This window comes from Hipposideros armiger, unplaced genomic scaffold, assembly GCF_001890085.2.
Source record: "Hipposideros armiger isolate ML-2016 unplaced genomic scaffold, ASM189008v1 scaffold_522, whole genome shotgun sequence".
Classification (NCBI taxonomy): domain Eukaryota; kingdom Metazoa; phylum Chordata; class Mammalia; order Chiroptera; family Hipposideridae; genus Hipposideros; species Hipposideros armiger.
In genome coordinates this window covers 254478-278352 of record NW_017731872.1, presented here as the reverse complement: position 1 = coordinate 278352, position 23875 = coordinate 254478, and the positions used below count along the sequence as shown (strand labels likewise).

Here is a 23875-nt window from a genome sequence, read left to right as displayed (position 1 = left end):
GTTGCGATACATTAGCCACTAGCCACATGTGGCTATTGAGCATTTAAAATGTGGCCTGTGTCATCATCAGAAACAACCAAACCCATAGAGAACTTTTATGAATTTATTTGAACCAAACTGATGACATGACAGGAAGCAAGGTCTTGAATGCTCCAGAGAATGACACTATTGCAGTTTCTTTTATACATTTGGAATTAAGGAGGGAACCTAAGGAAGATCACTTGTTAACAAGATTATGTGCTCTTTTGAGTGGTATAGGGGTTCAGAATGAGCCACTTCAAGATGTGCCTCAGTGGTATGAGGATTGTTTTGAGCTAAAGGCAATTTTAGCTTCAGGCTCAAGGGAAACTTCTGCCCCTCCCTTTAATTACCTAGAAGAACTTGAATTAGGGGGTCTTCTCCATAGTAAGATTATCAGCAATAACTTTTTTACCCTCCCCCCATCTGGCAGGGAAAACTTGTTTACTAAATGATGAGACGAATAAAGAATTAACAGGAACAGGCTTATGAGTTGGCATGATGTGACGGGCAAGAAGTTAACAGGAGCGAACTTGTGGGTAACAGGAATGAGCTTAAACATTAACCACTTGGCTCTGACTCCCCTGGCTAGCACTGCACCTGCAGGCTGACAAGCACCTTACATCCATCATAGGTGAGAACAGAACAGTTCCCAATCGCAAAGCCAACCCCCTGCACACTAACAAACACCCATCATAGATGGGAACAGAATGGTTCCCAATCACAACTGCAAACCCCTACAAGCTGACATCCATCATAGATTGGAACAGGACAGTTCCCAGGAGAAGATAATTCTAACGGCAGCCCTCCTGCAAGCTGACAAGCACCCTACATCCCTCTTAGAAAAATAGAAAACCTCAACACTCCTTCTCATCAGTGCAGCTGTCCACCATTGGACTCTGTCCTGGCACAACTCCTGCCAGTATCTCTCTCTTACCCCTCTGTCTCCGCAGCTCTTCATCTCAGACTGCCCTGGCAAAACTTCTGCCGGGTCCAAACAGAACTCTCACTCTCCCTTTTTGACTTTCAGTAAATCTTTTCTCTGGATATTCTTGTAGAGTCTCGTAAATTCTTTTACATTCTGCGAACGACCAGGGGTTAATTCTACACCAAGACACTTAAACATTTGCTGTTCTTATAAACCTGCATTGACCCTTTGAAGCTCCTAAGGTGCAGTACCTCATTCCTAGTTCAGGATGTCTTATGTGCCTCAAACCTTTCTATCTGTGAATCTCTCATGCAAGTGTGGTCTCTGACTCACTCATGTTTGCGGGGTTCCCATACATATGTATGCATTAAATTTGGTTATTTTCTCTTGCTATCTCATGTCAGAACTTTGAGGGTAAAGGAAAGTTTGTTCCTCCCCCACAATGGTTATGCCTTTGAGGGGTCTGAAAAAGAGGATTACTGTGGCATTTCCAAAGTGTGTTAACCTAGAACACAAGAACAGTGGACAGGGCTTGCTTAAGGTAAAAATAAACCTTTTTATAGGCCTGGGACATGATTAACCACCAGGACCTGCCCAATTAGAAATTTTATGATTTGATAACCTTGGGAGGTACTTTCAGTCAGATTTATTACAGAACACCTTTTTTTTTTGTTTACACCAGTGCAACTGAGGAACTAAAATTTTAATTTGTTAAAGAAAAAAATATTCATGATGCTTGCTGAGGATTAGGTGAGGGAGACTTTATTCAAGGGTGGAGGGGAACTATTGTGATAGGTATAGGGACCACTGCAATGAGCCTTGTAGTAGAAGTGAGATTCGGCTTGTTAAAAAACAAAATTTAACTAACAAAATTTAACAAAATGGTGTCACTTGTGCCAAAGCCCAAGATACCAAACCCAGATTTAATACCTGACCTAATTGCTGTTTCAACCTCTCCCAGAAACATAATCAGAGTCTGGAATTTTCTAGTCAATACCAATGAGGTCATCTGTCAAGTGGGCCTTCTCCATTGCCACACCCCCAGAAAGAAGAGGCAATCTGCATGAAAAAAACCATTGCCTTTCCCTTCATCCCGGAAAAAGATATCTGGTGTGAAAATAATACTTTCTTTTCTTTTGTTACTAGCTTCCTTGCTCCAATTGCCTTTCTAAAAAACCTCCCATTTTGTACAACCCCTCAGAGAAGCCTTCTAATTGCTAGAAGGGATGCTTCCCAATTCATTAATTGTTTAATAAAGCCAATTTAGATGTTCAGGTTTACTTTTTTTTTTTTTCAACAAACCCTTCACATTTCTTATGGAGATAATATAAACACATGAGTTCACCAACAGTGAATTATCTTAATTTGAAGTGAGATGATTTCTGTAACCACTGTATTTGTTTGATAAAGGGCGATATACTCTTTTTACACTTTTAAATTGTATAACCTTTACTTAACAAGCTGTATTCTCCCTAATTCCAGGAAAGGTTGCCTCTCCTTTTGCTATTGTGATTTGTCACAAAACCCTCCAGGCGTTAAGTAACAGGCATTAGGGCTGGTTTATATTCTTTGAAAAGGCTGACAAATTTGTTCTAAAGTTGGACACAGGCCGCTCAACTGACCTAGGTGATGTTTAAAATAAAATAACGGGACAGCAAAAAGGAAGAAGCTTTTAGGGGACTTTCCTGGCCTGCTCCATTCATGCGAACCTCGTGGTACTCCACATCCTCCCCGTGGCCATTACTCGCGAGGCCAGCGGGCAGGCCAACTCCTGCCCAACGATCTGGGACTACTGCCTCTGGGTGGTCCCCTTGGCCCCGCCCCTATCCACCTGAGCGCCCTCTGAGCCACGCCTCCTGCGAGCGCCCCGCCTGTCCCCTCCCCCCACGCCGCCGCCGCCCGACCCTGCGACGCGCCATTCGACGCGCTGACGTCCTACGCTCCAGGTACTTTCCCCGCAGTCGGTCGGGCTTAGCGTGGAGGCGGGGCGGGGCGCGGGGCGCGCATGCGCCACAGCGCCAGCACGCTCCCCGGATCTTGCGGGGGCCTGAGCCTCTCCGCCGGCACAGGCTCCGCTCGCGCTAGCTCGCTCCGGCGGCCATGTCTACCACCATCGAGCGGGAATTTGAGGAGCTGGATGCCCAGAATCGTTGGCAGCAGCTGTATTTGGTGAGTCGAGGGCTCGCGCGGCAGCCTCCGTACTCCGCCGTGGATCCGGGCTCGCGCCCGCCGGTTCCCTCCCGCCTCCCCCGCCTCCCTCTCAGGGCGGAAGTGGCGGCGCGCAGGCCGCGTCAGGGCTGCGCCTGCGCCGACCGAGTCGCTGGTCCGTTTTGAAAAAAAGACTTTAGATGGTGGGGTGGGGGTGTGAAGTGGTGGTGGTGATGGTGGTGGTGGTGGCGGGGGGTTGCCTATCTAAGCGCAAGCGCAGTGTTAGTTCTGGAATGTGGCGCTACAGCGGCGCCTTGTGGCGGGCGTGGTTGTGTTTCTTGGTCCGGGGGGTGGGGGTGGGAACCCGAGTGGCTGAAAGGCCGGTGGGTGGGGGGACCGGTGAGGCCCGCAGGCGATCTGGGAGACCCCGGGAAGCGGTGAGGCCGCCGGGAACCGTGGGGAGGGACGGGGGCGGAGAGGCCTTGGGGGTTCGCAGCGCCGGGCAACTGCAGCCTCGCGGTCGCTTGCCCGCCCCTGTCCCTGTCATTGCCCACGGACACTGTTTTTCCGCTGGCTAGGTGTTTTTTGGCCGAGCAAGCAGAGACCGGCCACGACACCCATTTCCGAAGGTGTTGCCAGCTCTTGCCTTGGTTGTTGTGGGTGGTACCTGGACCTCTCGAAATTGTAGTGCCTAAACCGTGGTGCTGGCGAGAGCTCCTGGCGAATTTTCGAGTCTACATTTTCGAGAGCCGAGTTTCTCAGGGTGTGGGTTGTCCTCCACAAAAAGGTTCCAGGAACAAGAACAGGCTTGGGTTGTATTAAAAGAAATAATGATTTCTTTTAATTTTCCTTACTCTTCAATTTTCCTTACTGAGGCACACTTTACATACAATAAAATACACAGATCTTATGTATGTAGTTAAGCGAGTTTCATAAATGTACATATACACCTGTGTGAACACCACCTAAATCAAAATAACCTTTTTATCACCCCAGAAGGTGCTGTCATTCACTCTCCTCCATCCTATAAGCCACCACTGTCTTGATTTCTTATCACCATAGGATAAACTTGCCTGTTTTCGAACTCATGTAAATGGACTCATAGGGAACTCTTTTTGTGACTAGCTTTTTTGGCTCAACTAGAGAACCTTTTAATTCAAACAATTTTATCTCTTTTAAAATGACCTAATTACCTGTTCTCTACTGTTTAATTATTAGCAAATTATTCCCAAGATTGAATTGAGTGGTTGTGAGTTAAATGCTGCTCCTGCTGTTCAGTTCATTGTACAGGAAAAGAAGAAAAAGTAAAGGCTTTCCTGTAAATCTTGATGGCCCTCGGTTTTCCCCCCATTCCATTTAATTATATGACAGTAAAAAATGTTTTCTTATATTCAGAATGTAACATTTTCCTCTTGATCCCATTAGCCAGTAGTAAAATAAATAACTTGATTCAAATGGATACAGAGTATGTTAGACTAGGGTACTAACTTTAAAGAATGCTGGTAAGGACTTTTCCAATTTTAGAAAATTTTAAATGCAAGTTCTAGTGGGACTCTGTGTGAGAGCCTGCCAGCTGTGTCTTCTCCAGTTTTTTTTTGTTTTGTTTTGTTTTAAGCAGAGGCTGCTATTCAAGTTGCTAGTCATGTATTCAAAATACAGAGAAGAGAAAGGTGAATGCTGCAAGTTAATTCAGCTTAACATTTTGGTCAAGTGGTTTGATTGGGGGGGGAGGGGTGTAATAGCCTTGAAAAGTCAATGAAAGCTGTAATCCTTCTCATCAAAAAAAATGCACTTACAACCACTGAAAATTTCACATTTAGTTTCAAGGAATTAAGGAAACCCTTCCATGGACTCCTGCCCAGGAATTCTTCAGTGGATTGGTCAATGCTCTTATTATTTTCTTCCTAATGGATGAAGAAGAGTATTAGTTTGGTCAGGGGAGATCATGCAATACACATTAGTGTTATAGTAAAAGTAGGTCACAAACCAAGAAAGTTAGTAATGGAAAGCAAGCCTAGAAAGAGTTTCAGAGTGTTTTCCTTTGACTCTAGAATATCCATTGAGCCATTCTACCAATACATGCTGAGCACCTGTGGAGTGCCAGCCCCTGCTCTGGGCCTTCCAGATTTAGCAGAGAATGCCACTGACAAAGTTCCTGTTCTTTAGGACCTCACATTCTAGGACTTGTTCTCTTGAGGGCCTCATTGTAATTCATTCATTCATAATGCATCTATTATGTGCCAGTGTTAGACTGAGTCTCTGCTCTCAAGGATACAGCCTAGTGGGGAGTAGTAAATGGGTAAACAGATGAAAGTGTAAAAGTAGTTAAGTGCAAAAGGTAGTGTTAAGCACAGGGTGCTTTATTTCCCCCAAAGGGGTGCACTGGAAGTTCTGGTGAAGCTTCCTGAAGGAGAAAGGGCCTTACCTAAGTCCTGAATGACAAGTTGGCCAGGTGAAGAGAGTAATGGAGAGGGAGAGAATTAGTGTTCCAGGAAAGGAAGAAATGTGTGCAGAGGTAGAGCATAGAATGCGAAGAGAACCACCAACAATTTAGCCTGGCAAGCAGTGTGGCGTGAAGTTGAGGAGCTCTTGTAAATCAGACCAAGGAATTTGAGCTGATTGATAGGTATCACTGAGGAATTTTAAGCCTGGAAGTATCATGATTGTATTATAGTTATTTTTCAGCAAGATCATTCTACCAGTAGGTTGAATGGGGCTAAGTGTACACAGGTAGCACAGGGATGTAGGCTATTGGAGTAAACCTGAAGAGAAATGTTGAACTCCAGAATGAACTAAGGCAGTGGCAGGAGGAATGAAGGGGAGATAGAGTTGAAGTGGTAAGGGAATAGATGTATTTGGTTTTGAAATGTTCAATTCAATTTGAAGTAGTAAGGCATCAAAATAGAAATAGTTTAATATATAAATTTGTGGTTCAGAAGAGGTCTGAGCTTCCAAAATGTATTTTTGGAAGTCATGAGCACATAGTGGTGTTTGAGGTCCTAGCCATGAGTGAGTTCAAATATAGAGGGCTTGGAAATGCTGAATGCCAAGGATAGAATCTTGACAGACAACATTTAAGGGCATAGGTAGAGAAAAAGGAGCTTGCAAAAAGAGACTGGAGAGGTATAGCCATAGAAATGGGGAGAAAATTGGTGGCGGAGTGTGGAGGGAATTAATAGTCAGCAGGGCCACATGCTGCAGATGGGACAAATAAGGTAAAAAACTGAAAGGGCCTGTCAAATAACAACTAGAAGATCAACAGATGCCTTAACGAGAGCCAATTTCAGAAGAGTACAAAAGTGAGATGCCGGTTGTTGAGAAGGTAGGAAGAAGTACAAGTGAGCAAGTGTCCGCTGCTCTTTTGAGAATTCTCCAACTTGATGGGATTGAGAGGAGGAAAGCTAGTAAAATGAAGCGTGATCATGTGACTTCTCTACTTTTTGCTGGTAATGTAAACTTTAAACACCTCCTATGGCTCACAAGACCACATGTCCTGTCTTCATGTATGACTTCTCTGTTTTCCACTAAGTTCTTTTCCTTTAAATGTGTGTATCCGTTCTTCCCTTGGGCCTTTATAAATGTAGTTCTCTGCATTAGCACAACTTTTCCCACATTTCTTTCCCCTTTTGCTTAACTACTTTCTACTCATCCCTGAAGTCTCACTTCCTTAGGGAGTGCCTTCCTGACTCTCCCAAGCAGAGTATGACACCTTCCCCCTCCCCGCCCCATGTATTTCTGTAGCATCCCATGACTTCCCTTTTCATAGCAGTGCATTGAGTCTAATGCAGCAGCAGATAATTTAGGGAACACAATTTGCATTTAGCAAACTACTTGTGCTTGAGTAGGGAAAAAGTGTTTGAATGAGCTTTCTGCTTTGTATAGCACAACAGTGGGTGATATTTATGATAATGTTCAAGGAGAGTTTTGCTTTTTTAGCAATGCTAACTGGAGTAGGAAAAGAAAGGCTATACTCTTGAGCAAAAACTAAATATAACTAAAAGCTGGACTTGCTTAGTAGTATGAGAACTTTTACTTCACACTTTATATATTGAAAGGCTTGCAGGAAAATGAATTTATTAGTTTGAGTCTGAAACTTTGGCCCCTGACTCCTTTTTACCTCCTTTGAACAGTTGCTTTTATAACATAACTTTTGATAATGGGAGGTTTTTTGGGAAGGAATTATTAAGCTAGAGCAAAATAGATTAGAATTTCGAGGTTAATCTTCTCCACGACCTCATCAGAGCTTCATGCAGGCAGTGCCAATACCTTGCACACAATGAGGTGCCTAGTAGGCACTTGATAAATATTTGTTGAATAGTGACTTCTTACCAGAGAAGGGTAGGTAACTTGACATGTTTACATGCTTGGGGGGAATAAGCCTAAAGAGAGAGGTTAGGGGTTGAAGAAGCAGAAAGGATGATAGTTGGAGCCAGAAACATCAGAAAGCAGGCACTGGTGGGAGCAAGAGCACACAGAAGAGCTGGCCTTGGCAGAAGTGAGATTGCTGTAAAAGTCCAATTTGGTCTGATAGACAAACTAATATTATTAATGTCATCTGACATTAATTTTGGCTTTTTGAGAAATGTTCATGATTGCTTTTTTTTTTTTTTTTAAGATTTTTATTGGGGAATCGGGGAGATGGGAACAGTGCTGGGGAATTGGGGGAAGGGGAATAGACAAGTTGCTGTCGTTTTGTTCTTCAGTCTAGTTGTGGAGGACGTTGCTTCACTGGCCCAAGTTGGCACCATCACTGCTCTCTTCCCTGGCGAGGCAGATCAGTATCCGGCCTCTGGATGGCCGCTCACTGCGGCTGCTGGCCGCTCACGCTGGCTGCACGCGGTAGCCCATGGCAATCCACTGCCACAGAGGCTGCAGCCTACGCCATCACCGGCGACTCAGGGCAGCCCAGCTCCAGGTTGAGCTGTTGTTCAGCATCTTAGCTGTGGAGGGCAGTGTCACTGGCCCTCATGTGGGATCCGAACCGGGGCCCTCTGGCATCCCAAGCCAGTTCTTAACCATCGCGCCACTCGGCCGGCCCCATGATTGCTTTTTTGCCTTTCCTTTGGTCACTACTGGTTGCTGTCTGAATTCGGCTGGGGCATGAGAAGGGCAGAGAAAAGGAATGGAGTTTTGTAAGCCTGCCTGGAAATTGTAGGGAAATGGCAAAAACTAAGTCATGGAATAATGTTTCTAGTAAGTGGTGGCTCAGAAGGAATTTGGTTGATAAGAGTTTTGAAATCATGGTCTAACTGACTGGTCACTTTTCTTTATTAGAAATTCATAGTTGAAATATTATCAGAATAAGATCAGTCTTACCGTTTGTGAGTCAGCTACTTTTTAGAAGTTAACAAAACTCTATTCTTCTAGTACTTACTGTGGGTGGCCAATTAGGCAGGATAAATCAAAGCTGTCTTATTCTAAAACACTTCCCTTCCAGTGTCTACTACACATTCTGCTACTATTGTTTAATGTTAGTGCTCAGTGCTTTTACATAGTTGCACAGTTTTTTGACTCACACCTTGGCTTTCCTTGAAAATTGCCTGCTTTTTCACACCTTGGAGTCTGCATATGTTGGATATATTCTGTGCATACCTTATCTATCTGGGAAACATCTTCAAGACTAGACTGTAGTCTCCTTAGGCAAAGTTATATGCTCTTCCTTCTGTGATTCTTGAGCTCTCTATATTATTTTATTAGAGTATAAATCACGTTGTTTTATTACTGTCTTCTTGTCTAACTCCTTGAGGGTTACTTCATTTCGGTTTCCCCACCATCTGCCTATAGGCCTGAGGCATGTTAGATGCCAGTAAGTATTCACTAAACAAAAGAATACTGCTCCCCTTTTAAACTGTCAGCACCTTGGTTTATTCCAACCCACTCATTCAACAGCTGAGGAGACACCCATCCAACATGAGGTTGTGACTTATGTAGGATTGCCATATCCATTTGTCCACGAAAAACATCCAGCCTAAGAGAAAGCTTATAAGAGTTTGTTTGAGCCAAACTGTCTACAATTGCTGGTAAACAAAATCTCAACAGATTGAGAAAATGCTTATATGTAGAATCAAGGGAGGAAGATTACATGAAATCCATTGATGGTAGATTAAGGGGGAGGAGGGAGGAATCTCTGGGATTGAATAAAAGTAAATTGGAGAGACAGGTACTTTTACATAGTTGGGTACAGGATAGTTAATAGTTCACATTGAGATGTTACTCAAGTGACAAGCATAATAATGAGAGATTCTGTAGTTTCCTGCTCTGGCTGGACAAGGGGATTACTGACATTCCAAGGATGTCATTTTATGTGCAAAAAGACAATAGACAGGCTCACTTAAGGTGAAGTTTGACTTTATGAAGGAAGCTTCAGGCTAAAGATATGACTTCCCGCCATGGCCCACCTTAGCTATGAGTTTTTTATGTTCACGCCATCTTATGTGGTGGCTATGTTCAGTCTCCTGACCTTGTCAGATTTAACCTGTGGCACCTTTTCTGTCCTCACATTAATGACAGAGCTGGGACCCAAATCTAGTCTTTGTGATTCTCATTTTAGCATTGTACTAATTGGCCAACGTGACTGTCTACATTTCTGTCTTCTTATGATCTACTTGAGATTAATGGCACTGAGGGAATCATTTAAATTTTTTTTATGGCAATGAATGAATGGAATGTGTTATAACAGGTAGGGGATCATTTTGGAACTGGAAGAGACCTTTAAAACAGTGTCTGGGATCCATGGGTCAGGCGGAAAGGGATTTCCAAGTCCCCTGAAAGTGTATGCTAAATTTTGTGTGTGTGTGTGTGTATCTGGGTATTTAGTTTCTAGGTGTTTCTGTAGCTTTTTTGGTTAGATTCTTAAATAGATCTGTGACTCTTCAAAAGGTAAGGACCACTGCTTTAAGGGGAAAGAGCCTTGGAAATGGTGCCCCAGTAGAGAATATATAACTAGAAATCATACTGTGTTTCGCCTTTGACATATGTTCTGTAGGTTATTGATTCCTGTAATTATGAAAATCCAGATAGTTGCATTTGTCCATTAGCCTTTCTGGCTTGCCTCTTGTTCAATATCTTCAATATCTTGATTTTTAACCAGAATCCCCAGCAACCTTTTTATGGCTTCTCTCAAATCACTGCTATTCACAGTAGTATTCCTTATTCCCAGTTGGAGAACTGTTACAATCCTTGCAGTCTCCTGCTGTTCTGTATTCCTGCCTGATCTCTTTGTTCTCTTACTCTCCTCACTCTCTTCCACAGAGTAAACTAGAGATATGGACAAATAAGATACAGAAAAGCAAAATTAAAATTAACATAAGCATGTTCTTCACTTTCTCAAGTAAGCATACATATGATTTTCCCCTGGAAATTACTATCTAGATTCTCTGTGTCCTCTGTTTCCGGTGGTAATTCCACTTAGTGCTTCATTAAAGTCATCATTTCTTGTTGGAAAGCTCTTAGGGCGGTGGTTCTCAATCTTTCACAGGGGTTGCCTAAGACCTTTGGAAAACACATATTTTTGATGGTCTTAGGAACCGAGACACCGCTCCTCTATCTGTCTCCAGGCCCACATGCTGATACGACCACATACGAGTACCCGGCGACCCCTGTGAAAGGGTTGTTCGACCCCCAAAGGGGTTGCGACCCACAGGTTGAGAACCGCTGTCTTAGGGGCAGAGAGAATATTTAAACCAACTAGTGAATTGGAACTTTTGGTAACACCCTCCATTACTTTGGATAATAGTGAGTAGCCATATACTAAGTCAGTTTAGCATACAAAATTTTAAAACAGCTGGTAACTGAGGAAGAGAGATAGTTCAGCAGGTTAATTTTAAAGACTATAAATTCTGACTTGACTGTTCTGAGCAGAATATAAACTTTTCTGTTATGTTCTTAATTGGAATGTTCTACCTTGCCAGGCTGTTGTCTGAAATAGCTATTAAAAATGAATGTAGTGCTATTTTAAATGTGTTTAATGTAGCTTTAATTTAAGGGTTCTATTAATGGTAGAGTAGTAGTAATGGTTCAGGAAGTTGTTTAGACTTAACAGTGAAATCTTTGCTTTTAAAATCATAGACACCTTTTTTTTTTAACAAGATTTTTTTATTGGGGAATTGGGGCAGGGGAACAGCTTTGGGGAATCGGGGAAGGGGAACAGGCAGGTAGACAAGTTGCTATTTTGTTCTTCAGTTTAGTTGTGGAGGACGTCGCTTCACTGGCCCATGTTGGTATGATCATTGTGCTCTTCCTGGGAGGGCAATCAGTAGCCGGTCATTGTTTAGTCGCTCACAGCAGCTCCGGGTAGCTCACACCGGCTGCCGGCCGCTCACGCTGGCTGCCAGCCACTCATGTAGCTCACGGCAGCCCCTCTGCAGCCTAAGCCGTCGCCGGCGACTCACAGCAGCCCAGCTTCAGGTCGAGCTGTTGTTCATCATCTTAGCTGTAGAGGGCGAGCGTCACTGGCCCTCAATGTGGGATGCGAACCATCTTAGCTGTAGAGGGCGAGCGTCACTGGCCCTCAATGTGGGATCCGAACCGCAGCCCTGCTGCTCAGAGCTGGTGCTCCCAAGTGAGCTCTTAACCAGCTGAGCCACTCGGCCAGCCCCATAGACACCTTTTGACACTTAAGATGAAACTGTGAAAGAGAGAAATGTCCACATAAAATTCTCCAAAATTTAGCATGTGATTTCAGGATTTTCATAGGTCCTCTAAAGATGGTTGGGGTTGATGACCTCCAGGAAAGAAATCCTGGTCAAGAAACTGATTTAAGATCAGATACTTTTATCTATGGACTTCTGGTATCTTTTTCAATGTAGTAGTTCCATGTTTGTTTGATTGTTTTAATGTGCTTTTATTCTTTTTACAATCCAGTATGTCTGATTTAATATGCTCTTTGTTCTATCAATTTTATTTAGTCATGTCACTGGTCGTTTGTAACTTAGATTCAAACCACTTTTATTCCCCTGAAGAAAATCTTGTTTTTTCTTTCACTATATTTGAACAGTTTAATACTCTGAAAACTATCAGTTCCTCTTAACAGTTTACTTAATAGTGTTTCTAGGAATTCTTCAGGTGGGTTTGGAGTAACGTTGTATGGCACCTAGAGTGTGCACCACTCTGTTCCTAGTCAAGGGTTGGTTTGCTGGGGTAACCTTAGAAAATTGCAGTTACTCCATGACAGTAGGAATTGCTTCTGCACTGATTTATGTTTTAACCAGTGAACCTATAAAACATAGGTTCACATTTAAAATCTTAAAGATTTTATTATTTAAATCTCTATTACTGTAATAGGGATTCTGTTAATCTCTATTACTGTAACTTAATTTCCATCATTGTCAGGATGAAATAGTTATTTTATAATATATAATATCAAATAATATTTTTGCACTTGGTACATAGCTTTGTTCTATATAGTGCGCAGAAAAATTTATATCCTTGTACTGTGGAATATTCTACTTTTAACTGTTGTGATGGAGCAGCAAATAAGAATTAGGAAATGGGAAAAGAGTAATCTTAATTTTATAAGAAAAAAGTAGGGCTTTTTAAGATAATCCCACATTGATAGATTTTCTACTTATGAGAGAACATACCTAAATTTCTTTTTTTTTTTAATTTAATGTCCCTAAGTGAATCCTCAATTATATGATTGTTAAGCGTTTATTTTCTTTTATTAGTCAAATGTTTGTGCATATACTCTGTATAAAGATTATGGGAGGACATAATCAAGTATGAAGCTAAATATCTAGCATACTTCAAAGAACGTTATTTTAATGTGTTCAGTCTTTGTTGTGGCCCTTAAAATGCCTGTTGCAGGTTGGGAAGATAAGATTCCCAGTGGAATAAGTGCTGCTATGCATCAGACTTTTCTTTGAGAAGCTCTCATCTTTGAGGAAGAGAGTTTAACAAGAAGTGAATAATCTTGAATGAGCTCCTAGTTTGTAGAGTCTGTGTTTTAAGAAATAAATAAGTAAATAATTTGCTTAGGTGCTGGCCGAGTGGCCCAGTCGGTTAAGAGTGCGAACTCTGAGCAATAGGATCGCCGGTTCGATTCCCACATGAGCCAGTGAGCTGTGCTCAAGCTAAGCTGCCGCTGAGCTGCCAACAGGTAGTGGGATGGCTTAGCTGTTGAGACCACGTGCTCCTAACAACAAGGTTGCTGGTTTGACTCCTGCATGGGATGGTGGGCTATGCCCACCCGCAACTAAGATTGAACACAGCACCTTGAGCTGAGCTGCCGACAGGCTGCTGGATGGTGACTGTACTTGGAGCTGAGCTAGCTGCGCCCTCCACAACTAAGATTGAAGGACAACAACTTGGCTGTTCCCCTTCCCCAATTCCCCAATAAAATCTTTGATAAAATAATGATAATAATTTGGTTAGGATTACATGAACATAACAAAAATTAAAACAGTACAGAAGGGTATGTAGTAGGAAAAAGTAAGCCACTGCCACCATTTTCCCTAGTTTCTTTATTTCTATAGGTAATCACTAACCAGTTTCTTGAGTATCTTCCCAGAGATACTTGATCCATATGTAAGTTGTCGCCTGCCTGCCTCCTTCTATCTATCCCACTCCTGTGAAACAAATTTTGCACCTTGCTTTTTTCACTTAATATATCAGAAATCCTTCCATATAGATCTCGTGTGTTCGTTTTAACAGTAAATAGTACTCATTATTTAACCACTCATCTGTAATGACATGTAGGTTATTTCTAATCTTTAGCTATTATAAATATGCTGTAATGAATAACCTTCCAAAGAAGTTGTGTCAGTGTACACTTCCATCAATAGTATAAGAAAGTGCCTGTTTCCCTGTACCTTCACCAACCCAATTATGTTATCAAACTTTTTATCTTTGTCTGATAGGTGAAAAATAGTCTTACTTAATAAATTCATAATTCTTTCATTATGAATGAAATTGAACATCTTATTTTTAAAAGCTGTTTGTTTTTTTTCTTTACTGATGTGTAGGAGGAACACTTTACATATTATGGAGGTTAAGCCTTTCTCGTATATTGCAAACATTTTTTCAACTTATTGATTATCTTTTGACCTTATTTCTGGTATTTTCTGTGTGTCGACCTCTGTGTTATGGGCCCAACACGCCTCCACTGCGCCACTGCAACGGGATATTTATGGTATTTTTTTGCATAGAAAATTTAAATTTTTATGAAGTCAAATTGATTAGTCTTTTCTTATTTTTTTGTGCCATGGCTTAGAAAGGCCTTCTCTATTCTATGATTACAAAAAATTTTCTCAGTGTTTTCTTATACAATTTTATGGTTTCATTTCTTTTATATTGACATCATGCTGAACTAGAACTTTATTTTGGTATAAGGAATGAGGTAGACATCCAATTAAATTTGGGGGGGGGATAAAATATATACAGCAAAGTTTGACATTTTAACCATTTTTTTTAAAGGTTTTTATTGGAGAATTGGAGGAGGGGAACAGCGTTGGGGAATCGGGGAAGGGGTACAGACAAGTTGCTGTCCTTTTGTTCTTCAGTCTAGTTGTGGAGGACGTCACTTCACTGACCCATGTTGGTATTATCATTGCGCTCTTCCCGGGTGAGGCAGATTGGTCGCCGGCCACTGGACAGCTGCTCACAGTGGCTCTTGGCAGCTCACGCTGGCTGCCGGATGCTCACGCCAGCTGCCAGCCACTCACAGGTAGCTTATGGGCAGCCCACTGCAGCCTCACTTTAGCCTACGCCGTCGCTGGCAACTTTGCAGCCCAGCTCCAGGCCGAGCTGTTGTTCACCATCTTAGCTGTAGAGGGCGCAGCGTTACTGGCCCTAATGTGGGATCCGAACCTGGGCCCTGCTGCTCAGAGCTGGCATCCCAAGCCAGCTCTTAACCAACACACCACTCGGCCGGCCTGACATTTTAACCATTTTTAAGTGTACAATTCAATGTCATTGATTCCATTTGCAGCGTTGTGCAACTATCACCACTATTTCCAAAACTTTTTCAGCATCCCAAACAGAAACTCTGTACTCATTAAGCAATAACTCCCTATTTCTCCCTCCCCAGCCCCTGGTTACCTCTACTCTATATCTCTTAAGATTTTGACTGTTCTAGGTATTTCATACAAGTGGAATCTTACACTATTTGTCCTTTTGTGTCTGGCTTATTTCACTTATATGTTGTTGTTAAGGTTGAACCATCTTGTAGCCTGTATCAACTTTATTTTTTTTATGGCTAATATTTTTTTGGTATGTATATACAACATTTTGTTTTATCTATTCATCTATTAATGGACACGGATTATTTTTCCCTTTTGGCTATTGTGGAAAATGCTGCTGTGAACATTGGTGTGCAGATATTCATTGGAGCCCCTGTTTTTAAATTCTTTTGGATTTGGACCTAGAAGTGGAATGGCTGGATAATACTATGTTGAGCTTTTTGAGGAACTGCTAAACTGTTTTCCACAGTAGCTGCAGCATTTTACATTCCCACCAGCAATGTTCAAGAATTCTGATTTTTTTTTCACATGCTCACTAACACTTGTTATTTTCCATTTTTAAAAAATTATAGTCATGCTAGTAGGTATGAAGTGGTACCTCATTGTGATTTAGATTTGCATTTCCCTAATTACTAAGGATGTTGAGCATCTTTATCTTGTGCATAATGACCATTTGTGTATCTTTGGAGAAATGTCTGTTCAAGTCCTTTGCCTATGTTTTGTTTGTTTGTTTTACGACAGTTGTAGGTTCACAGCAAAATTGAAGGGAAGATACAGTTTCCTATGTACCCCCACACGTTCATAGCCTACCTCATTATTAAAACCCCCCACCAGAGTGGTACATTTGTTAAAATTTATGAACCTACTCCTACACTGACATATCATAATCACCCAAAGTCCATAATCACCTTGGGTTTGACTCTTGGTGGCATACATTCTATGGGTTTGGACAAATGTACATATATTCATAATTATGGCATCATGCAGAGTAGTTTATTTTCACTGCCCTAAAAATCCTCTGTGGTCTGCCTTTTCATTCTCCTCTCCCACCCCTCAACCCCTGGCAACCACTGATCTTTATATTTAGTTTCCATAGATGTGTCCTTTCCAGAATGTCATACAGTTGGAATCATATATTACGTAGCTTTTTTAGGTTGGCTTCTTTTATTTAGTAATAACGTATTTAACGTTCCTTCGTGTCTTTTCATGGCTTGATAGCTCATTTCTTTTTGGTACTAAATAAGTATTTCATTGCCTGGATTTACCACAGTTTATCCATTCACCTACTGGAGGACATCTTGGTTGCTTTCAAGTTTTGGCAATTATAAATAAAGCTGCTATAAGTATCTGTGTGCAGGTTTTTCTGTGGACATAAGTTTTCAACTCCTTTGGGTGAATACAAGGAGCATGATTGCTGGACCATATGGCAAGTGTATTTAGTTTTGTGAGAAACTGCTAAATTGTCTTCCGAAGTGGCTGTACCATTTTGCATCCTCACCAGCAGTGAATGAGAGTTCTTATTGCACCACATCCTTAACACATTTGGTGTTATCAGTGTTCTGGATTTTGCCCATCCTAATAAGTGTCTTGCCTAATTTTTAATTGTCTTTGTCCTTTCATTGTTGAATTGTAGGAGTTATTTATATATTCTGGTTATTAATCTTTTGTCAGATATATGATATGCCAATTTTTTCCCAATATGTGGTTTTTATTTTTTACTCTAGAGTGTTTTGATGCACAGATGTTTTTAATTTTGATGAAGTCTAATTTATTTTTCTTTTGCCACCTGTGCTTTTAGTGTCATAATTTAACAAACCATTGCCAAATCTAAGATGATGATTTTCAATCCCTATTTTTTTTGTAAGAGTTTTGTAGTTTTAACTCCTACATTTAGGTCTTTGATCCATTTTCAGTTGATTTTTGTATATGATATATGGTAAAGGTCCAGCTTTCTTCTTTTGCATGTGGATATCCAGTTTTCCCAACACCGTTTGTTGAAAAGAAAAGACTGCCCTTTCCACATTGAATGTCCTTGGCCCCCTGTCAAAAATCAGTTGACCATAAATCTGAGGGTTTATTCCTGAACTCTGTGGTATTCCATTGATCTCTCTGTCTCTATGCCATACCACACTGATTTGATTACTGTAGCTTTTTAGTAAGTTTTATAATTGGGAAGTGTGAATCTTCCAATTTTGTTAATTATTTTTCAAGTTGTTTTGACTATTCAGGATACCTTGAAATTGTATATGAATTTTGGGATGAGATTTTCATTTCTTCCAAAATTGTCACTGGAATTCGATAGGGATTACATTGAATCAGTATATAGCTTTGGGTAATTTTGTCATCTTAATATTAAGCCATCCAATCCATGAACACATGGATCATTTTTCTGTTTATTTAGATTGTCTTTAATTTCTTTCAGCAATGTTGTGTAGTTTTCAGTGTACCACCTTGGTTAAGTTTATCCTTAAGTATTTTATTCTTTTTGATTTTATTGTAAATGGGATTGTTTTTTTTTTTTTTAAAGATTTTATTGGGGAATTGGGGAAGGGGACCAGCTAAGTTGTTGTTCTTCAGTCTTCATTGTGGAGGGCGCCAGTCGTCTCCTGGCTGCCTATTGGCAGCTCGTGGCCTCTGAGTTCAAGGTGCTGTTCAATCTTAGTTGCGGGTGGGCGTAGCCACCATCCCATGCAGGAGACTAACCATCAGCCTTGTTGTTAAGAGCGCACGCTGTATCCACTGAGCCAACCAGGCGGCAGCTCAGCTCAAGGTGCTGAGTTCAGTCTTAGTTGCGGGTGGGCATAGCCCACCATCAAACAGGCAATCTTGTTATACCACTTGAGCCATCCTACCACCTGTAGGCAGCTCAGCGACAGCTCAGCTTGGGCACGCATCACTGGCCCATGTGGGAATCGAACTGACAGCCCTGTTGTTCAGAACTCGCTTTCTTAAGTCAACTCTTAACCAACTGAGCCACTTGGCCAGCCCAATGGGATTGTTTTCTTAATTTCCTGTTTTGAATTGTTCATTGCTAGTGTATGGAAATACAAGTGATTTTTTTGTGTTAATTTTTGTGTTTTGCAACTTTGCTGGATTTATTAGCTCTAACAGTTTTTTTTGTGTGGATTCTTTATAGTTTTCCTACATATAAGATCATGTCATTTGTGAGTAGAGATAGTTTAACAACTTCCTTTCCAATTTGGATGCCTGTTTCTTTTTTTGCCTAATTGCTCTGGCTAGAACTTGCAGTACTATGTTGAATAGAACTGGTGAAAGTGAGAATCCTTCCTTGTCTTGTCTTTGACCAATTTTTTCCCTAAATAACTGTGTGCTTTTATCATATTGTTGAATAATCCATCATTCCACCCCCTTTCCCCCATTTATAATGCTATCTTTATAATTTATAGAACTTTTATATGTTTGTTGGGTTAATGAAGCATGAACAGTGCCTGCCTAATCTGGCCTCTCTCTACCTGTTCATCCTCATTTCTTGCATTTCCCTCTCATGGACCACTAGTCTTGTATTGCTTATACTTCTTGCAAGACATCAGTTATTCATTCTTTCATTCATTTATTTTTTATGTACTTTTATATATTTGTGACTTTGTACAAGCTGTTTTTTTCTGCTTGGATCCATTTTTTCCTACTTGTTTACATGGTATATATACTCCTTCCTGCTCATTTTTCAGGTCTATTCATGCACTGTACTCTTCACTCCCTTAGGTTAAAATAAATCCTCTTTCTGTTTTTATTTTAAATGTGAGCGTACTTTTTGTTTTTAAGATTTTATTGGGGAATTGGGGGAGGGAACAGCGTTGGGAAATCGGGGAAGGGGAACAGACAAGTTGCTGTCCTTTTGTTCTTCAGTCTAGTTGTGGAGGACGTCGCTTCACTGGCCCATGTTGGTATTTTCATTGCGCTCTTCCCAGGTGAGGCAGATCTGTTGCCGGCCACTTGACAGCCGCTCACAGTTGCTTTTTGCAGCTCATGCCGGCTGCCAGCCTCTCACGGTAGCTTATGGCAGCCCACTGCAGCCTCACTGCAGCCTACACCATTGCTGGCGACTCATGGCAGCCCAGCTCCAGGTTGAGCTGTTGTTCACCGTCTTAGCTGTAGAGGGCGCAGTGTCACTGGGGCTCATATGGGATCCGAACTGGGGCTCTGCTGCTCAGAGCAGGCATCCCAAGCCAGCTCTTAACCAACGCGCCACTCAGCCGGCCCAACGAGCATACTTTTAAAATAGCACTTATTATATTGGCTTCTTTAGTCTCAAGGAAAACTCAGAGGTCTGATTTAATTTTATTTTTTTAATTTTTTTAAAAAAGATTTTATTGTGGAATTGGGGGAGGGAACAGCATTGGGGAATTGGGGAAGGGGAGAGGTCTGATTTTAAAAAGAAGTCATCAGACACAATTGTACAAATAGCTGTAAAAACTATAGTAAGAATAATATGGAAAATGAGAAATGGATATAATATTTCAGGTCCTTAATCCCATGCAGTAGAAGCTTTTTCGTTGTTCTGTTTACTGTTGAAATGACTAAAACACAGTGATAAAAAATGTGCGTCATTATTTAACACTAGAGAAGGGTCCCACCCGCATATTTGAGGTTTAGGGGATTTTGATAGTAAAGAGTGCAAACATCTCCAAAAGCTTGGGTAAGGGCTGATGGCTGTACTTTGTTTCTGGAAAAATTAACATGTTAAACATGTGAAAAACTCATCACTACAAAAAATGAGACTAATTGGATCATTTACAGCATGTGAAATACTGGGGGTGCCAAAAAAATGTGTACAAGTGGTCATTTTGGTCAGTGTTGCTCAAGCAGTAGTTCGCCATAATCAGAAGTGTCTGGACACTGATGGTAACCACTTTGAGCACATCTTGTAATTGCAGAAGTCAAACATGACTTGTATTCACCTTTTGTTATTGGTGTATATTGAATATTGCAATTTTAATACACTTTTCCTTTCTTAAAATGTATATACATTTTTGGGGGGGCACCCTCTGTAGTATGAGAAATAGAGAAAACTGGAATCCAGATTCCCAAAATGGTAAAAGCAGGACATAAAAATAAACGGAGAATAGGAAAGAGTTCTTTAAGTTATAAAACATAATTGTTAAAAAAATTCAGGACTCACTATCAAATAGATATTGCAGAATACCAAGTTAGCTTGAGAAAACTCAGAATTCAGGAAAAAGATTTTTAAAATGAGTATCATGAGAGAGTATTTAAACTACATGACAGTCTCAAATCTTCGTGATAAGAGTTCCTGGAAGAACAGGAAACTGAGATGAATTAGTGGAAGAATATCTCTGAGCTGAAGAAAGCCTTGAAGTTCAAGATCAAAGGGGACCTAGGGGACTAGGAATATATTTAAAAAGCATAGAACCCTGGGTGCATCCTGATGAATTTTCTAAGTACTCAAGATAAAGAAAAAACCCCACACTGCAGAAAAAATAGGAATCTTTGGAGAAGAATACATCAGATTTGCATTTGACTTACATGCTCTAATATTGAATGCCTGAAGATAATGGAGAAATGTCACCCAAGCACTGAGAGAAATGGAATAGGTGTAGAAAGTAGGTTTGGCAATGAAGCCAAATTAAATGTAGAGTTAACGCTAAATAATTACATGGTTGTGAACTTTACTGCAAATATTAAGAAGTATTTTTGAAATAATTGAAAATGTAAAAGAAAATACGAATCCAAAGTTTTAGATTAAGAAAATATGGGGGGTTGGGCTATAGGAAGAGGGAAGTAAAATCTGTGGCACAGTTCCCATATTAATAGGTGCTTTTCATGTGCAAAAAAAAGAAACTAGACTGCTGCCTGTCACTATACACCAATATTAACTCACAATGGATCAAAGACCTAAATATAAGAGCAGAATTGCATAGAAGAAAACACAGGTAATAAGCTTATGGAACTTGGTCTTAGAGAGGATTTTATGAATTTGACTTCAAAGGTAAGGGAAGTAAAAGCAAAAATTAATGAATGAGACTATATTAAGCTAACAAGCTTCAGCACAGCAAAAGAAACTCAGCGAAACAGAGGCAACCAACCAAATAGAGAAGATATTTGTAAACAACACCTTGATAAGAGGCTAATATCCAAAATATGTAAAGAACTAATGCAACTCAACAACAACAAAAGAACAATCCAACTAAAAAATGGATAGAGGAGCTGAACCAGACCCTTCTCCTAAGAAGATATACAAATGGCCAATAGATATATGAAAAGATACTCAACTTTACTAGCTATTAGGGAAATGCAAATCAAAACCACAATGAGATATAGCACCTCACACCTGCTATCCTCACACCTGCTAGAATAGCTATTACCAACAAGATAAGTAATAACAAGTGTTGGAGTGGAAAAGGAACTCTCATACACTGCTGGTGGGAATGTAAATTGGTATAGCCGCTATGGAAAACAGTATGGAGGTTCCTCAAAAAATTAAGAATGGAATTATCATACGACCCAGCAATTCGTCTTCTGGGTATCTATCCCAAAGATCTAAAAACTTTTATTTATAAAAATCTATGTACCCCTGTGTTCATTGCAGCATTATTCACGGTGTCCAAGACATGGAAACAACCGAAGTGTTCTTTGATAGATGATTGAGTAAAGAAGATGTGTACATATATACAATGGAATATTACTCAGCCATAAGAAACGATGAAATACTGCCATTTGCAACAACATGGATAGATCTTGAGATTATCACACAAAGTGAAATTAAGTCAGAAAAAGTTGAGAGCCATATGATTTCACTCATGTGGGATACGAAACTGAAAGTAACAAATGAACAAGACAATCAAAAACTCACAGACACAGACAAGTTTAGTGGTTACCAGAGGGTAAGGGGGGAGGGCTGGAGGTAGAAGAAGGTAAAGGGGATCAAATATATGGTGATGGAAGGAGATCTGACTTTGGGTGGTGAACACACAATGCAATATATAAACAACATATTATAAAATTGTGCGTTTGCCTATATAATTTTATTAACCCATGTCACCCCGATAAATTTAATTAAAAAATAGTGCTTTTTTGCATTAGTAGAAAAATACAAGTTCAAACATGGTTTTACAAAATTTTAAGACTAATCCCCATTAGAATAGAAACTGTATTTTTACTTCTAAATTACTAGAAGGAAGGAGAAACAAAACTTGATTAATACAGCAAAAATAAATATGGGGAAAAGGAAATAAGGAAACATAATGTATAGAAAACAGCAATCTTTAATAATCACTTTTGGATGAAAGAAGATATCAATACATACTGCCATTAGAGATAGACTAGAAAATAATGAGATGATGGTATTCTAAACTTGCAGGATTTGGCCAGTTTTTAAAGCAAGAAAAAAAAATTTAAGCATTTCATTCAAGCTAGAAAAATGACAGTAAAATGAAACAAAGCTTTAGAAAGACTGATTGAATACAAATGAAAGGCAGAAATAAATGACTTAACTACCCCTTCCTCTTCTAACGGGCAGTTCAATTTGACTTACAGTTATAGTCCCAAAATTTTCATGTATCATCAACAGATATTATCTAGAAATTTAGTATAAAATACCATTCCCAAATTTATTCTGGGAAAATAAAAATGGTCAATATGAGGGAGTGTAATACTATAATTAATCCTAATTGGTTAAAAGAGAAAAAAAATACACATATTGATATCAGTCAAAATAGCAACAAAAGTTTTTCAATACTTAAGAATAAACTTAAGAAATGTGTCAGGTTTATTTAAATTAGAAGAACAACAAGGAAGACTTTAAGTGGAAGAGTTGGTATAGTAAAGATGTCAGTTCTGTCTAAATTGGCATGTAATTAAAAAAAATTAGCCTAAAGAAGACAAATTTGGGGGATGGGGATGAGGGAGAAGGGGAAGGGATTAGACAGCATAAATTGGTAACTACAATATTGCCACAGGGATATGAAAGACAGTTTGGGGGATATAATTAATAATGTTGTAAATATTTTGTAGGGTGTCAAATGAACACATGTCTTGTTAGGGAGACCACTTCATGGATGGGATAGAGACTTGATCACTGCACTGTACAACTGAAGCTGATGTGAATAATATTGTATGTCAACTATAGTTTATGTATATATATAGTCACAGGATGTGGAGTATAGTGTGGGGAATGGAGTCAATGGCATTGTAATAGATATGTATGATATTGAGGGTGGGGTGGATTGGGGGAGGGGCCTGTCACTTTGTGAGGGGTGAAAGTATAACTAGTGCATTGTTTTGTACACCTGAAACTAATAATTAAAAAAAAAAAATTTAAGGTTCATCTGAGACCGACTGAGTGACTCAGTTGGTTAAGAGCGCAAGCTCTGGGGCCGGCTGAGTGGCTCAGTTGGTTAAGAGCTCGCTCAAGAGTTTGAGCTCTGAGCAACAGCAGTTCGAGTCCAGCCCGCACTGAGCTGCCAACAGGTAGCAGGATGGCTCAGCTAAAAAAAAAAAAAAAGAGCGCAAGCTCTGAGCAACAGGATTGCCAGTTCGATTCTTACATGGGCCAGTGAGCTGTGCCTGAGCTGAGCTGCCGCTGACCTGCCAACAGGTGGCAGGATGGCTCAGCTGGTGAGAGCACATGCTCCTGACAAGGCTACGAGTTCGACTCCCGCGTTTGGGATGGTGGGCTGCACCCATCGCAGCTAAGATCGAACACAGCACCTTGAGCGGAGCGACTGCAAACACAACCAGATGGCAACTGGACTTGGAGCTGAGCTAGCTGCACCCTCCACAACTAAGATTGAAGGACAACTTGACTGTTCCTCTTCCCCAATTCCCCAATTCAAAAAAAAAAAAA

General features: G+C 40.5%; 1 protein-coding gene across 5 annotated transcripts in view; it reads left to right on the top strand.

The window, feature by feature from the left end:
* Positions 1 to 2854: 2854 nt before the first annotated feature.
* PTPN2 (protein tyrosine phosphatase non-receptor type 2) overlaps positions 2855 to 23875 on the top strand; it is a 98238-nt gene continuing 77217 nt past the window's right edge. The window contains exon 1 of one of the 5 annotated variants that reach the window (XM_019668263.1): positions 2855 to 3115. In XM_019668263.1, coding sequence (XP_019523808.1) covers positions 3047 to 3115 — 69 coding nt within the window. In that variant the 5' untranslated portion in view covers positions 2855 to 3046. The remainder of the gene's footprint in view (positions 3116 to 23875) is intronic. The other 4 variants (XM_019668262.1, XM_019668260.1, XM_019668261.1 and 1 more) reach the window with 4 other exon arrangements.